Source organism: Protopterus annectens, chromosome 11.part0, assembly GCF_019279795.1.
Source record: "Protopterus annectens isolate FY-2018-M chromosome 11.part0, PAN1.0, whole genome shotgun sequence".
Classification (NCBI taxonomy): Eukaryota; Metazoa; Chordata; order Ceratodontiformes; family Protopteridae; genus Protopterus; species Protopterus annectens.
The window spans coordinates 94,962,023-94,979,896 of record NC_056745.1 but is presented as its reverse complement, the minus strand read 5'-3'; the positions used below and the strand labels follow the sequence as shown (position 1 = coordinate 94,979,896).

At 39.7% G+C, this 17,874-nt stretch overlaps 1 protein-coding gene across 1 annotated transcript in view; it reads left to right on the top strand.

The window, feature by feature from the left end:
* Nucleotides 1-17,874, top strand: part of LOC122815187 (anoctamin-2-like) — a 2,140,961-nt gene that overhangs the window by 1,524,038 nt on the left and 599,049 nt on the right. Inside the window, exons 16-17 of the mRNA XM_044087470.1 lie at nt 115-189; nt 4,798-4,999. Of these exons, the coding sequence (XP_043943405.1) occupies nt 115-189; nt 4,798-4,999 (277 nt within the window). The remainder of the gene's footprint in view (nt 1-114; nt 190-4,797; nt 5,000-17,874) is intronic.

The window sequence follows — 17,874 nt, the reverse complement described above, 5'->3', positions numbered from 1 at the left end:
ATTTCAAGTTGTATGTGTTTACATAATGTTATACATTGTGCTGAAGTAAAGGCAAAGAGATGAATAATTAAGGGATATTAATTTCTCTGATTTAATCTGTTTTATTTTGAGCAGACAGAAAAGGAAAAACTAACATGGAGGGACCGAATTCCTGGTTACTTGATTAACTGCACAGCCATTCTATTTATGGTAAGTGCTAATTGAATTTTGGTGTCATATATGTTTATGACATTATGTCCTCACTCAATAAGTATGTATGTATGTATGCATAATATGGTTAATGGTAATAATGTGGCAACCAATGAAATGACTGATCAGGGAGTGCATAACGGTAATTTTTTTTTCATGTCAGCCATCATGCCTCCCTTCAACTGACCCTCTTCATTCATTCCTCTGGTCTTAAGTATTCCACCCAGAATCAGGAGGAGTGTTGTCCTAGGAGGAGGGCATCATTCATGCAGCCATGAGAGTGGTATTGACATCTCTGTAATATGTGCATTTTTGAGATATCGAGCCACCACCATCTTGAAGGAGGATAAGTGCACTTCACTAACATGGTGACCCAGTGTCCTCACCTTGTAAGTATGCACTTCTGCACACTCATTCTGAAAGCTGTAATCCATTGGTGGCTTGGCGAGCCTAAGACCCACCTCCAGACCACCCTTAGTATTGCCCACCTTCATCCAAGTGATAGTGGCAGTGTATGTTCTTCCAGCTGCATTTCTCCTTCCCCCGGATGAACACCTCTCTGCTTGTTAAGGAGTATATAACACACAGTTGATGGAAACTGATGTGCGTAATACCAATGTGGTTTAAACAAAGAAAATATGTGGATAAACATAGAGCATTATATTTCTTTTACAGTCTGCTCTTTTAGGTAAGTTAGAAGCATACTTGCCTTTAACTTATTATGCATGCTGTGAGGCATATGTGTGGGCATGCTTCATCTGGGTTAACCTTTCCACAGTTCACTTTACTGAGTGACCCCTGTTTATTATCAATTGCTGTTTGCATAAGTAAAGAAACTGTGAAGTCACTGCTTTGCAGATTTTTTTCTAATTTTTTTCCTCTGATTTATGTTAAAGTCTTCTTCTTCTTCTTCTTCTTTCGGCTTTTCCTGGTTAGGGGTCGCCACAGTGGATCATCTGTCCACTCATGATTGGCAGTGGAGTTTTATGGTGTCAAGTTGCCAGCCCAGCGCCCAACCTTCCACAGAAGGCATACACATGCACACACTCACACCTAGGGCCAATTTAGAGTGTCCAATCCACCTACTGCATGTCTTTGGGATGTGGGAGGAAACCGGAGCACCCGGAAGAAACTCATGCAACCACAGGGAGGACATGCAGACTCCGCACAGAAGGCACCCCAGCCGAGAATCGAACTGGAGAATCTCTTGCTGTAAGGCGACAACGCTAACCGCTGCACCACCGTGGCCACCACCTTGATAGTTAAAGTAACTGATTTAAATACACTCCCTATTACTCATAATCCGATGTAGAGCCAGAAGAAACTCTTTATTTTACTCCTGTTTGGTGCAGCATTACTAAAACGCTTCATCTGGTCCTTATGTGAGGATGAAGTAGACAGAATGAGTGCTACATGGTGGGGTTACACATGAACAAAAGCTGAAAAAGCATGTTGTAATGCAAGAAACAGACCTTTTGTACATCTTTGCTGAAAATTTGAAGTAACGTAGCTTTCAGAATAAGTAAGGGTATGAAGGAATCCATCACAGGAGTATACTAATTACTTTTAGCTTCCACATATGTCAAGTGTATCAGTAGTGTATTGTCCTCTTATCACAGACGATCATTTCAGGCTTTATCCATTTAACTGGCAAGAAAAGGAAAAAACATTCCACTTCAAAGCTACCAGATATCAACAGCTGGAATTATAAGTAAAATCATTTTCTAATGCATTTTGATGGAAATTTAACATTTGATAAGACCCTGCTCTTTCCAACATAAGTCTTGTTTCAGTGCATCAAATTTTGATTCTGGCTTGACATTCTGTGTAGTTGAACCCACTGAGAGGGAAGAGTTAGGGAAATGGATTACACAGTTAGAATTATGCTTGCATAAATTTGCATTATGCTTGCCCCCTAAAGGAGAGATATCTATACCAAATGATTGTAGCCCCCAAAACATCTCTAACGCCCAGGTGAGAACTGCTCTCTCCAAGGCAAAGAACACAGCATCCATGGGACGAGGAATTAAACCCACAGTTAGGACAGCTGTTTAATCTTAGTCTCACCTCCGGATACATACCCAGGGAGTGGCGCACAGCGACTGTGGTCCCACTCCACAAAGGCGGTGCCTCCACCGACCCTGGAAATTACCGTCCCATTAGCTTGACAAGCCTTATCTGCAAAGCCATGGAGAGGATCATAATGGATCTCATAAATAAAGACATAGGGAATTTGCAGACTTTGGATCCAACCCAGTTTGGCTTTGTCAAAGGCAGATCATGCCTCTTAAACTTGGTTGACTTTTTTGAAACAGTCACCAAGGCCATTGACGAAGGAAAGGCAGTCCATACAGCCTACCTAGACCTGGCGAAGGCTTTCGATACAATAACCCACTCGGGCATCATTGATAAACTCATCAACTTAAATGTAATCCCATACATTACAAGATGGGTTGCAAACTGGCTGAGTGACAGAACCCACAGGGTCAGAGTTGCTGGCGCCATGTCAGACTCAAAGCCTGTCACAAGTGGTGTACCACAGGGCTCAGTCCTGGGCCCACTCTTGTTTGGCATCTACTTTTCTGAAGTACAAGCAAACATAGGAGGGTTATGGCTGACCAAGTTTGCAGATGACTGCAAACTGGGCGCCGTAGTTGAAAACACATCCGACACAGATATCCTTCAGAAGGGTCTTACAGAAACGGATAACTGGTGCCAGAGCCATGGCCTAAAGTTAAATGCCAAGAAATGCATAGTCATACCCTTCGGGAAAAATAAGGTCACCCCTAGCTACCATATAGGAGGCAATCCCCTGATCACAGAAGAAGTTATCAGGGACCTGGGAACCCAGGTGGACAGTAGCCTTTCATTCGACACCCATATTGCTAAAGTAGTTAGGAAGACCTTCTACATTGCCCACCTTATCATGAAGGGATTCACATCTAGATCAGGGGAAGTCATAGTCTCCCTATACTCATCACTCATCAGACCAATGATCAAGTACAATGCCCCATTCGGAATGTATCTGACCCGACACTTGCAGTAGCTGGAGAGGCCACAAAAGTTCCTCACCAAAAGGATAAAGGGTCTCAAAAATCTGTCTTATGCTGCCCGACTGAAAGAACTCCAGTTATATTCAGTTGCTTACCGCTTGCTCAGAGGTGACCTATGCCTGACATACAAGGCCATGTCAAACCCAGATTTGATGAACATGCTTCATCTCAAAAAATCTAGATCCCTCAGAGCCACAAGGGCGGGAGACTTAAACCTCGACACGGTTATTAATAGGACGTGCTGGAGGGATAGATTCATCACCCAAAGACTCCCTATGCTGTGGAACAAAATCCCGGTCTATGTGAGGCAGAGCACCTCGCTGGCCTTGTTCAAGAAGAATCTTGACCAATGGATGGGGGATCGCAGATACACCCCAGGGGTTACCTCAGTGTCACTGCTAGACAGAGGCACAGCAAAATAAAAGGCATACTTTCTCCAAACTAAAGGGGTGGCGTAAGCCACAAAACTATGGGCTAGGCTTATAAATGCCCTCGGGCAGATAGCCTAGTATGAACCTATGAACCTATATTGTACATGCTAAGCAGACATGATCACAGTGCATCTTATTGTTTAGATAGGAATTCATTAGTTATTTTCTTGGTTAAACTTAACATATTAATCAGCATAGCAGCTTAGTGCCAACCTTCCTTGTGTAATTTATGCTTTCATCTGCCCACCTCCCTTGCCTGCTGATGATCTGGCCCCTGACACACATCATGCCATTTCATTCCCCTTCCACGGGTGAGAGCTGATTGTAGGGGTTAGCTTTCAGCTAGGCAGTCATCAGGGTATTTTTTTCCATTTTTTTCTTGTCAAGCCATACTGCTCAGCAGCTGATGTTCATGTTCACAAAAGCCTGGGTCACCTTTCAAGCCTTTTCTCTTTATAAACATAATCCTGTACATGTCCACTAAAGGCCCTCATGCAAACATGCTTTGTGGTTTGGCAGAATCAAGCACATGCCCCTGGTACATGTGCTATATGCCATATATCAGCTCTTCTTCAGTTAGTGCTGGCACTGCATCTGACCGGACCACTTTTGTGTACCCAGAAGAGGTTATACAGCACCAGCTTCTCATTCACCCCCCAACACACAGGCTTCTCCAGTCACTAGATGATCCCACATCATTTGGGTCACCATCTTGGCTTTGTCCCTTTGGGTCATAGAGACAGTTCTAATCATTATGTTAAGGATCATGATAGCTGGATTGTAGTCTGTCCTTGACAGAATGCAAGATAAGTTTGTCACTATGTTAATAAATCTTAAATGGATTTTCATCTATTTAAAACAGTTATTTTATAAACCAAAAGTATTGAAATCTATGAATGTAGATACAGCTAAAAACGTGTACTGTAACTTTGAAAGAGAACTTGAATGTCACTTCTTACACTGAGTAGTACAGGTAACTTGAGTGGTCATACAGTAAGTTTTCCCTCTAAGCACTGAAGGGTGTTTCATCTATGCTTCATTATAAATGTTTACAATGTTTTAGTTTAATACTACTTCTGTCATTGAAAAGGCAACATGAGATGTATTTGTTCTTATTATTTCAGATCACATTAACATTTGCTGCAGTTTTTGGAGTCATTATTTACCGGATCATCACAGCAGCCACTCTGGCTGCCAGCCAAGATGACACCACCAGAGCAAATGCCCGTGTCACTGTGACTGCCACAGCTGTCATCATAAACCTGATTGTGATACTTATACTGGATGAGATCTATGGTTCTGTGGCCAAGTGGCTGACTGATATTGGTAATAATCTAGTGTTTCTACTGAATTGTAATCCAGTCTCCATTAATGATTTAGATCTAAGAGGTTATGTACGCTGAGGGGACTATAATGATTTGGAGGGTTAAAAACATATTTAAAATATTAATGAATAAGTACTTCAGTAGATAAAGCATTTAAATATATCTGGTTGTCAGCAGATGTTTCTTATCCAGGCTGTTTTCTCATAATCTTTCATAGTGGAGTTAAAGGGATGGCAGAATATAAAATACAGACTGTAGAATTAAAAAAAATGTACACACACACACACACACATATATATATATATACATATATATATATATATATATATATATATATATATATATATATATATGGATCTACTTCACAAGAACGAAAGACCAAAACCACGAAACCCAAAACAACGAGACCACAACACCAAAACCCCATAAAACCGAAAACGTAAAACCATGAACATCAAAATCCCAAAACTGTGAAAGACATACATAACACAAACACACACAGCAGCCCCAAACTACAACACACACCACCCTACACTAGTGATAGGCAGGGAGGCAAGCCCTCCTGCACCCCCCACACCCCTCTCACTTTAATATTCTAACTCCGAGATCGCACAGAGACACAAGGCAAACTCACACCCACGCATTACAGTCCCTCACACAAACACACCACAGTCACACAACACACGTACACACACCAATACCCCTCACAAACACACTTACACATGCATACTCACCTGAACCGCACCACCAGAAGCGCTAAATCAAAATCCCGTAATGTCGGGATTTTGAATTTCGCCCTTCTGGTCTTTCGATTACCTGAGGATTCGTTCATCTGGTCTCAGTGATCTGACTTTCGTTAATGTGGTCTTTCGTTCTTGTGAAGTAGACCCATATGTATACACATCTATATTTAATCTATATGTATATATATATATATATATATATCTAGGTTTACTATTGAAATGTCGAACGGCACTACATCAACTGTACTATAGTCGAACACGGAAGTTCGAAAATAGTAATGTCGACGACAAAAAAACAATCTAGGAATGGTTTTAACATGGGTCGAGGTAGGTGTTCAGTATTATTCAGAAATACAAACATCTCCCCTACCTTGACCCATGTTAAAACACAGTCCTAGATTGTTTTTTTGTCGTCGACATTACTATTTTCGAACTTCCATGTTCGACTATAGTACAGTCGATGTAGTGCCGTTCGACATTTCAATAGTAAACCATTTATATATATATATATATATATATATATATATATATATATATATTTATCTTTTTTTTTTGTCCATACAGAATCATGGCTTACAGTGCAGAGAGACATCAGTATCAGTAATTAAGTAAAGCTGATGAAAGAAAAAGCATTATTATGGACAGTGAAGGACTGCAATGAAATCAACAATACTGCACTGTAGTTAGCATGTTTAATTACAGTTCACATTACCAAAAGACATTCCAGATCATGGAAGTTCCTCCTTTTAACCCGATTAACCTGTCTGTTACCTTATGCCAAATTTCATCATCTTTCTGCTGCATATATAGATCCACAAAAGAATTGTAAATGTTTTCTTAAACATTCAGTAAATGGATCACTTTTGCAGTAGCCTAAGCTGTTTGTGTATTAACCACCCCCTCTGGCACCAGCCAACTTACCAGCTGTCAAGAGCATTCAAGGTGCTCCGAATGAATGGCAGATGGAGCACAGAAATATTCCCAAGCTTCTTTGCAGGCCTTGTAATTCTGTCAGTCAGCTAGTGATCCTTCAAGAACTGGGCAGATAAATTGTCATTGTAGAAAGCCTTCCACTTTTATTAATTTTATGGTGAAAAATTGTAATTTTCATGGGTATGTACTAGGCTAGCAGCCTTCATGGACCATTTTAAGCCTAGCCAAGTTCCCTTTTTTGTGCTCAGAATAACTTATCCCATTTGGCATAGATTGACCTTACCCAGCCCATGGTCAATAATTATCTATTACCAGTAATGAGGATAACTGGGATCATACCATAGATAATCTTAGGGGACCCATGCATGAGATAAAGCATTTAGGAGCTTCATTTGTCCATTACTAGTGCAGAGGCCTGCCCTGGGGTACATTTTCTGTTTCCCCTTCATAGATCTAAGCTGTGCTTGAAAATGGACAAGAATGAACTTTGTTTTATGTTGATGGGGAGTCTTTCCCCAGCAGCAGTACCCTCTGTGAAATATGCCTGTCCCGCCAAACCATACTGTTGATGTTGCAGAAGAGGTTTGGATCCCCACATCAAGTATTTCTGATGCCATTTGACTTGCTGATGTGCAGTAAATCCATCAGTAATGGGTCAGAGGATGCCTTGTATGCCAGACACAGCTCACCTCTTAGCAGTCTATAAGATACCAAGTATACTGATGGGGCTTTGAGTTGGTTCATGTAAGACATGCTGCTTAGGCCTTGCATCCTTTTAGTAAGATATCTGTGTGGCCATTCCAGTTGTTGCATGTGCTTTGACAGATACATACCAAAGGGGGCATTATAATCAATGATTGGCATTATGAGGGCTGAATAAAGGGGGACAGTAACATCTCTAGATCTAGGCACATCCATTTGTTTATAAACTGTGCAGTATAGAAGGACTTTCTTGCAACAATAGACTCATTTTGGTCAAACGTTAGCTCATTGTGCACATAAGTTCCCAATCCCAAACAATTGGGTCATCTCTTAGGGGCATATTATAAATGTGGTAGTTCCCTGGAGTAGATGGCTTTCCAAAGGATACAATAATGCATTTTTTGGCATTTAGTTTCAGACCATTATTCTGACACCATTTATTTATTTGAGACAAAACTTCTTGCAGGATGGCTAAGTCATTTGGGGATTACATGACTGCTCCTAACGTGCAATCATCTGCAAACTTAGTCAGCCAGATCCCTTTGGTATTGGCTTTTAATTCAGAAAAGTAGATGCCAAACAGAAGAGGTTCCCAGCACAGAATCCTGAGGAACTCCACTGATGATTGTTCCTTTCTGGAGGTAACTTGCCCTACTTTGATTACCTGCATCCTTTCTGTGAGAAGTTGGTAATCCCGTTGGTGACATAGGGGAATTGTGCCAAATGCTTGGGTCAGGTCAAGGTATGCAGTGTGTACCATTTTGCCTTCATCCATTGTTTTAGTGACTTTTTAAAAAAATCCACCAGGTTGAGTAAACATGACTTGCTTTTGACAAATCCAAACTATGATGGCTCCAGTGTTTGGAGGTTCCCTATGTCCTGATTGATTAATTCCATGATAAGTCTTCCCATGGCTTTGCACACACAAAGCTGGTCAGACTTATGGGTCCGTAATTGCCTATGTTGTGGAAGGTCCTCCCTTATGCAGGAAATGACAGTAGCTGTCATACTTTTTTCTTTCTTTTTTTCTGTCAGACTTTTTACTTTTACTAAGAAGTGAGGTGAGGCAAGCTGTTAATACACTGTGATAATTGAGTTATGTTGGCATTTGTATAAACTTTTTGTGAGAAATAGTTTATAGTTTGACTAATATCTTTAATTTTTATTGAAGTTTTGCATCTTGGGACAGGATATTGTGCTTGTTGGGGACTTCCAATGGTATACTTACTGCAGAACCACTTGCTCTTTGCCTTTCTCCTTTCTGTCTCTCTAAGGCTTCACCACCCATTTCTCAGGTCTTTATCCCAGCTTACCAGTGGAACAACAGTTGATCTTCTGTTCTTCCTTCCTCAGCGCACAAAAAGAAAAAAAAAAATTAGGAGTCTTCAAGGTTAAGTCCAGCTTCATATCTGCCTCAGCCAATGTGGCTGACTCTGTAGTGGCCTTTTCTTGTTCCTCAGATCACCCATCTTTTTTTCTGATAGTCCTGTTAGTGTACCCTTTCAAGCCACCAAAGACTAGGGGTTAGCCACATTCTCTGTGAATGTAAGAATGTCCTTAACAAGCAAAGGGAAGCCACTTTTGTCACTGTTTGGGAAAGAAGCTGTTGAAGGGTCTTCACTTGGGGGTGATAAGCCTGTGGATGCTTGTTCAGTGTGCCTAAGGGTCAGCTATTGTTAAGAAAGAGCATGGTTAGTAAGAAAAGCTTCCAGTCACCTGTTACTGTTTCCATGGATGGCAGATTTACTGGGATTTACCAAGGAGCTAATTACTGCTTTTTCCTTGTCTTATCAAACTACTGATAGGAAAAGGAAAAGAGTTCCTTCTCATTTTGACAGGATTTTTCAGTTGGAACAGCAGGGGTGTTACTTCTCTGTCTGAGCATGAATGTCCTGAGGACAGTATACTGTTTCAGATTTCTCTGCTGAAGAAATTTCTTTCAATTACTTTTTATCCCCTATGAAAGAGGTGTTTCAGTGCGATCAAAATGAAATTCATATGGCCACAAAAATGTATCATAATTTGTTATAGACGCAGATGCCTAAGGCTATACTTATCCCTCCTGTATTCCCTGCTTTAGAAAATACTTTTCACATTGCATCAAGCCTCCCCGTAAGTCAATCTTTAACCCCTAAGAGATATGGCAGGTTATATGTGTGCCTCAGACACATAAGTACTTGTTTTCCAATCCTAAAATGGACCCAGCAGTTATTTCTTTATCCAAATCTGATGTAGGTAAACAGGTCACTGCTGCTAATCCCATTCCTAATGAAAAACATGAGAAAACCTTCGATAACCACATCGCCACAACAGTCAGGAAATCCTTCTATGTGGCACACCTCATCACTAAGGGCTTTTCATCCAGGAAAAAGGAGGTCATTGTCCCACTGTACTCATCCCTCATTAGACCCATTATAGAATACAATGCCCCATTTGGTATGTACCTCTCAAGGCATCCGCAACAACTGGAAAGGCCGCAGAAATACCTCACTAAAAGAATCACAGGCCTAAAGCAGGTGCCCTACGCTGACCGCTTTAAAAAACTCCAGCTATACTCTGTCGCATATCGTCTACTCAGAGGCAATCTCTGCTTAACATACAAGGCCATGTCAAACCCAGAGCTGTTGGACATGCTACACTTAAAGAAATCCCAATCCCTCAGAGCCACACGCTCCAGGGATCTAAACCTTGTCATCACAATAAACAAAACATGCTGGAGGGATAGGTGCCTGACCCAGAGACTCCCCAGACTCTGGAATAGATTGCCCATACATGTCAAGCAGAGTGCCTCTTTGGCCCTCTTCAAAAGGAACCTTGACGATTGGATGGGAGAAAGGAAATTCACCCCGGGGATCACGTCAGTCGCCCTGCTTGACAGGGGTCCAGGGAAGTAAGTAGTGTGGGAAGAAATAGCCAGGGAATTGTTATGGCTAGGCTTGTATAGGCCCTAGGGCTGATAGCCTAGTACCAACCTATGAACAATGGATAAGTTGGGGAAGAAAATGTATTCTAATACTTTAACTTTTAGAATTTTTAACTGTCAAGCTCATATGTTAAAGTTTTTGCTTGTGTCTTTTGAGAACTGTTAAAGTTATTGGCTAATCTTCATTCTTCTGAGACAAATAATTCTTTATTCTGTGACAGCTGTTTATCAAGTAACAAAAGTGTATTTTAAAATATGCTTGTGATGCATCTGATTCTTCCTTGAGGGCTGCTACATGAGGATCATTTTGGGGAGGTTGCTTGGCTTCGTAATCAAAACCTTCCTGAAGATGTTAAATCTGAGATTTTTGTTCTTCTGCAGCTGTCATACTGATGAGGTGTGAAGAAAGGGGAAAACGAATACAAGGACTGACTCAGATTTTCCACTCTTCCTATTTCAAACCAAATAATATTTTTCCCATCCTCAGCTTACTTTTCCAATAAACAATTTAAACAGCAAAGAGACAACAATCAGTGTTTTAAAATAATGGAAATGAGGCTCAAAAAAGAAAAGAAAAGCCACCAAATCTCAAGGGCAGCCCTCCTTGCCAGCATGACTTTTTGCTTGTTCAGGTTCCTCCTTCCTCCCACCCTGACAATCTTTTTAGGACCCTGAGATGTGATCTTCCCTTATGGTATCAGATACTCTCAGATGATTGGGTTCTGACTGTAATCCAACAGGGATATTATTGGCAGTGGGCATCCCTTCCTTCTTTTCAGGGGATTCCTCCTTGCCCTGTAAACCAGATGTCTTTTTCCTCCCATTCTAAACAACATGCTGTTTTAGGGGGTCATAGAACCAGTGCTTGCTGACCTTCTTGGCAAAGATTATTATTCAAGGATATCCCTATTTTCCAAACTACTTCAAAAACATGTACATTTGCTTCCTTATCTTGCTTTCATGGTAACGCTGGACCTAACAGATTGCCTACCATCACATTCCCATTGACAAACATTTCAGTCGTTTCTTAAGCTTTGCCGTGTCTGACTCACATTACCAGTTCTCTGTTTACTATTTGGACTCTACATTACACAAAGAGTATTCACAAAAATGTCTAGCTCCTGTCATTGCATATAGCAAACTTTCAAGTGTATACATAACTTTCCATATTTGGATGATTGCCTTATCTTTACAGATTCTTTTTCCAGTTGTCAAAAGTGTCTAGTAATTGTTCAGGAACTTTTAATCTGTCTGGGATTTCAAATCCATTTGCAGATAACTTCTCTCATCCTGTCTCACAAAATGATTTTCATGGGATGCATGTTAGACTTGGCCTTATTTCAGTAATTTTTCCTGAGTTTCTCCAGCTTAAACCAAATGCAGGATCCTAGGGAGCAAGGCACTGATGATAATGATGCTGCCCTTTGCCAGAGCACACATAAGGAAAACACAGTGATAGCTCAGGTCAGTCTGGACTCAGCATCAGTACACTTTGACTTTTAAGATTCCAGTTCTGGGATTTGTAAAGTGGGAGACTGTGTATTAGGTAGACCAGTTAGCTCACAATTCAAGTATTCCTTTCTCCCCTTTGACTGCTCCCTCCACTCACTGGTGCTGGGAACATTTTTGAAAGAAATAAAAGTACAAGTTCTGTGGTACTCATAAATGCCAGAGTAATGTTGGCTGTCATTAATGCTTTGAAGATCTTGAAACATCTGTGGTCCCCAGGACTTCTGCAAGTTTTCACAGACAACACCCTAGTTATGTGGTACTTAAACAGATGGTGGGGTACCAGATCCTGCCCTCTATGCAGACAGGCAGTGTTAGCCTAGGAGGTGCCAATACAGATCATTCTGATTCTGTAGTCTTCTTTCATTCCTTCAGAGCAAAATCTTACTGCAAACAAGCTCAGCAGGACATGTATAGAGCCCACTCATTAAAACATCATCCTGGGGTCTTCCGAGTGATCTAACTGTGAGGAACATCACAGCTTGAGCTGTTTGCCTTCTCTCAGAACAGACAACTAAACAAATTGTGCTCCAAGACTCCTCGTAGACATGCATGAAAAACAGATGCATTCTCATTCTGATGGATGGGAATGTTTCTTTGTGTTTTTCCATCTTTTCCACTAATTACCACGGTTCTTCTAATGATCCACAAGGATTCTTCAGAAATTGTAGTGGTGGCTTCTTTCTGGCCAAGGCAAAAGTTGTTATTCCTTCTTTTCAAGATGGCCCAGGGCAATTATCACAAGCTTCCCAACTGAATGGATTTACTTGCACAAGTCAAGTGTAGTTTGATACACCCCAGTCTGGAAACTCTTCTGTTAACTGCCTGTATGACAGAATTTTGACATTTTTAAGGCACCTTTTTTGAGATGCAGCAGGTACTAAAGGAGGCTTGAAAGCCTGCTACTAGAAAATCATATATGTGCAGGTGGAAAAGATTTTCTAGTTCATACCACTTAAAAAACCCAGGACCTTTTTCAGACCTAGTTGTCTCTGTTTTTTTGATTATTTGTGAGAGTTTTTCTCTGATGTTTTATTGTTCTGTTCTGTCAAGGTACAGTTGGCATCCATTTCTGCTTGTCTGCCCTTACGTCTCCCCCTTCTTAATAGTGCCCAAGTTAATAACAGTTTTTGAAAGGGGTCTTGCATTCTCTCCTACCCAGAAAACAGGTCACTCTTCCTTGGGAATCTCAATTTTTTGCTTGAAAAGCTTACTTTGTCCCCATTTGAACTAGCTAACCAAGACTGATTTGTGGTTCTTATCATGGGAGACTATTTTCTTTATTGTTCTGACATCTGCTAGGGGAGTATCTGAGTTACAACCCTTTACAGGGAGTCAACCCAACATGACATCATTAGGAATTGGTTTCTTTAAGAACAAATCCTAACTTTTTGTTTAAAAGCATCTTAGAATTTAGTTTACACCTGACCATTATTCTGCCACTCATCTTTCTTAATCCAAAGAACTCTTCACTCACTGAATATAAACAGGCATTTTTGGCTTGATGTTAACTTCATTTTTTTCCTCAACCTTGTAATATATTTCGTAGTTGTTCTTATCTTATTTTTGTTATACTCCATACAATAAGCCACTTCCAGGCAGGGTTAAAGCACATTTAACAGGGACATTGTCTCCTTTGGTTGCTTTCTGGAAAGAGACTCTAGAAGTATTCTAGAAGTAGCAGCATAGGCCTATGTACATATCTTTACAAAGCACTACAAATTGGCTGCCTTTTGCAGGTTCAGAAATGACATTTCTATGAACATAGTCCAGGCATTCCTGGATTCTTAGTTACTGGCCTCCTCCTTTTTTCTTCCCTGGCCTAAGTTAAGGCAATCTAGCCAAACAGCTTAGGCTGCTGCAGTGGTGATCATGGTATTGAACTCAGTACAGTTGTGTAAGAAAACTAACCATAACAATAGATGCTCTAATGGATCACCATTACAGTAGCCGTCCCTCTCTCTCTAACCCCCCCCCCCACACTTTTTCTCTTAGTGTTCTTTTTGTTGTTGCCAAGATGGGGTTCTTTTCACCCTTTTGTATATAGTTATGATTCATTTTGTTTCCTTGCATAAGTATTTAGGGCTGTTGGCTCCCTCCATGAGAAAAATTATCTGAAAATCTTTTTCACTCCAGCTGCTTTTTTTATGGAGTACCTTATATTTGCCTGGCAGTTGCAATGCATAGAAGGAATCTGAGGGTTTTGGAAGCTGAACAGTACAGGGGTAATACCCATGTAGTTTAGTCTACTGTAATGGTGATCCATTAAAGATCTACTGTTCTGGTAAGTGTGCTCACACAACTGTAATTGTGTCTGTCTCTCTCTAATATAGGTTCATAGGTAGGTACTAGGCTATTGGCCCTAGGGCCTGTACAAGCCAAGTCAAAAAGGTACCCTGGCTTTCGCCACCCAAAAAAATAATTTTCCTGTGCCCCTGTCGAGCAGAGCCACAGAAATTATATATCTAAATATTAGGGTGTTATAAGTCAGCGGATTCCATTTTATGGTTTACATATTGTTATATATATTATTGCATATGTATATCCAATATGTGTGGTCAGCACATTTGTCGACCTTGTATATGTATACTATGAAGCTCTGTCTTAACTCCTGTTAACAGCTACACATGCTGCATGCACTAAATCTAAACACAATCACCCAAACAAATACTGCTGCATTAAACAACCCCCTAGAATGTGAATCTAATTTTAGCTTAGCTTGGTGAAGTGTAACCCAGAGTAGTAAAAAATAAATAATTTAAGTATTATGTACTTATTTATATATTTACAACTGGATTACTTATAGTTGTATTTATAACGTGTCAGTGATGCAACAGGTAGCACACTTGCCTTTCATGCAGAAGGTGTGCGTTCTATGATGACAGCAGGTAAATCAATTACTGACAGTGCAGTGCAGCATAACAGGGATGCTGCACTCCTAAATGTGTCATCTTTTGGATGAAACATTGAATTGAGTTCCCATCAGCTTGAGTTGGTGGTTGCTTAGGTGGCTGAAAAAGATCTCATGGCACCTATCAAAAAGAATAGGGTAAGTTCCCCAATAACCTGGACAACTTTTCCATAGTAGTGTAAAAAAACATCTAGGGTCTCCTTTGAAAAGAGGCCAATAGCCTAGTGAGACTAGCCGGTCTACAAAGGATAAATAAAATTAATAAATAAAAACGGAAACACAAACAGAAAATCTGAAAAAAACAATCAGCAAAACAGACATGATCCTAAATAATTAAACTAAATAAGATCACAATACATCTTAATATAGCCTTCACTATGCTACTAAAGCAGTTTCAGAAACTTTCCTGACACCTTAAAAAATCTGCTAAAAATCACCCCAGAACTAGAGCAGAAAACCTCTTATGAGACAGCCTATTCATAAAACTATATTTAAACCATACAATACACAAATTGTGTGAACAACATAAAATTGATTCTCTTTGAAATGAATGTGAAATGGTAATTAAAACAAAAAATTAAATAAAATGAATTAATGCAATATGTAGTTGTCTGTCTTTTTGTAATAAATGAAATATCTTGCACTCTAGGCCATGACACACAATTCAAGTTCATTCAGTTTAGCAGACTTGATTTCATAGTTCATGGCTTTGCTCAGCTGCTACCTTCTGCACCTAACAGATTTGCGTACAACTCCATAGCCCTGCTTTCTGCTAAAGCAAATGGGTATGTGTGTGTATGTATGTATATATATATATATATATATATATATATATATATATATATATATATATATATATATATATATATATATATATATATATATGGGTTCCATTCAAATGCTGAAACTGTTAAGAGTTAACATTTCCAGAATTATTGACTGTAGTATATGAAAATTAACTTTTCAAACATTGCTGCTGTTTAGGCATGAGATTGCAGTACAGTTGGTATCAGGGAATTTGCCTTTCCCCTTTGTAGTGCAATGTTTCAGTTGGTGTATATAATTTGCTGGGGGGGCAGGGGTGCTTCCCTTATTGCAGAAACATATTTTTTGTTTTTCTTTTAATCTATATAAATCAAAGTTTTTTGTATGCAAATCTTTGTGATTTGAATGATTTTTGTCTGTTGTAACTTTCATACTTTGTGTAGGTCGAACATTTGACAAAGACTCATATATACTTATGTGTTATCCGTTTGTGTGCCATTCAATCAGCTGAGATTGCAGCTCATTAATTGCATCAAGCTGTGTCCCAGTTGATCAAGTGCATACCACAATGAAAGTTCAAGTAGTTATGCATGCAAGGTCACTCTACCTTGTGAACTGCGAATATGTCCTTTCCACACACTTGGAAGATCTCTGAATTGATATGTCTAATGCTGTGGGAGTATAGGGTGTGCAGGTAGGGCTTGATCCCCCACCAAAAAGCTGTTCTGGTGTGAGTGCTGTTAAGATAGTGTGTGTTAGGCTAGCCACCCCATGGTGATAACATTGGCTCTAGGTGATTTAGGCACATGGATTAATGCTGATGTGATCCCACTAGTGTATGTAACAATGGGAAAAAAATGTAATGGCCTGGGTGTATTTTATGTGTGTCTGCTATTTAGTAACTTGTAATCACTGTGTGTGTGTATGTGTGTGTGTGTGTGTGTGTGTGTGTGTGTGTGTGTGTGTGTGTGTGTGTGTGTGTGTGTGTGTGTGTGTGTGTGTCTGTGTGTGTGTGTGTGTGTGTGTGTGTGTGTGTGTGTGTGTGTGTGTGTGTGTGTGTGTCTGTGTGTATGTTTGAATTTTGAATCCTACTTTTCAACTTCTTTGCTCATGAATCCTGAAGAAAGCCAAAATTAAAAAAAAAAATAATGAGGGAATAAAGGCCCAAAATCAGAGACAGTTTTTAAATATTACTCTAATTCACTTGAAAAGGTTAGCAGAACAGTAGGTTTAGCACCAACATAAAATGTTGAACAGTGAGGAGTAATAAAGGCAAATGCCTGGCATTATTGGCTGGCTTTACTCCTTGGTGTTTTACCAAAAGATCAAAAACTGTACATGGATCAGGGAAAAATAAGAAGCAAAATTGGAGACATTTTGCAAAAGCACCGACAGTTAAAAGTATAATTTAAATGTCGCTTGTATGTTTGCACATGCAGGGGATTTTGCAATGAGAACTGAATTACTGAAAGATGTTACAGTATTTAGTACTTCAGTTATAGTTGGTTTATATTTTGATTTCCATTTTCTAGTAATCGGATTTTTTGGCAGTGAATAGCATTAAACTTAGTAAGGCCTTACTGTGTCTAGGCAATTCAGATCCAGTGTCCCAGCTCATAAGAATCATTTCCTCATTTACAATGATTTGCTTCCCCAATATTTCTAACAAAGTATTCTGTAAGGAATTCATAAAATCTGCCAACTCACTACATTCCCAAAAAACATTTTTTCATTTACCTCTCTCTTTTGTGTCATACTTCCAGCTACCTAGATGAGGGCAAATTCTTTAAAGTTGAGAGGAGTATAAAATACATATGCAAGGTCTTACAAGCAAAACTCTTAAATCATGTGAGCTTTGTTGCATACTTGGGAGTCATACAGATGCTGGCCCATTATTCTATTTGTACATTACCATTCTGTTCTCGCTTTCCAGTCCTTTCTAATCCCCTCTGATTAATTCTTATGGTCATCAAGCAGTATATTATATGCCCTACTACAGCAGATTCTATTCTAGCCTCAACCAAAAACTTTAACAGAGCTGGTCTTTCATTTTGCCCTCCTGTGGCTCTTTCTGTGTGCCTATATTCTGTTATAAATCTCTGGTAGAGAACCTAGTCTGTAATCAGCAGTCCAAACATTTTCTTGGCCTCATCTCACTCTGTTATCATTCCTTATCTTTTTCTTTGTGCCCAATATCTTGGTTACTTTGTTAATTCTCCCAGAAATTCCTTCCCCTCTTGCCTGTGTTCTTTGCCCCTACTTACAGTCATCCCTATTGATAATATCTCCTTTCTCCATTCCAATGTTAGCTTACTTGGTATACTTCTTTCCACTTTATAAATATAATATTTAATTTGGTTAATGTTATTTTCCTAAAGGACCTTCATCCA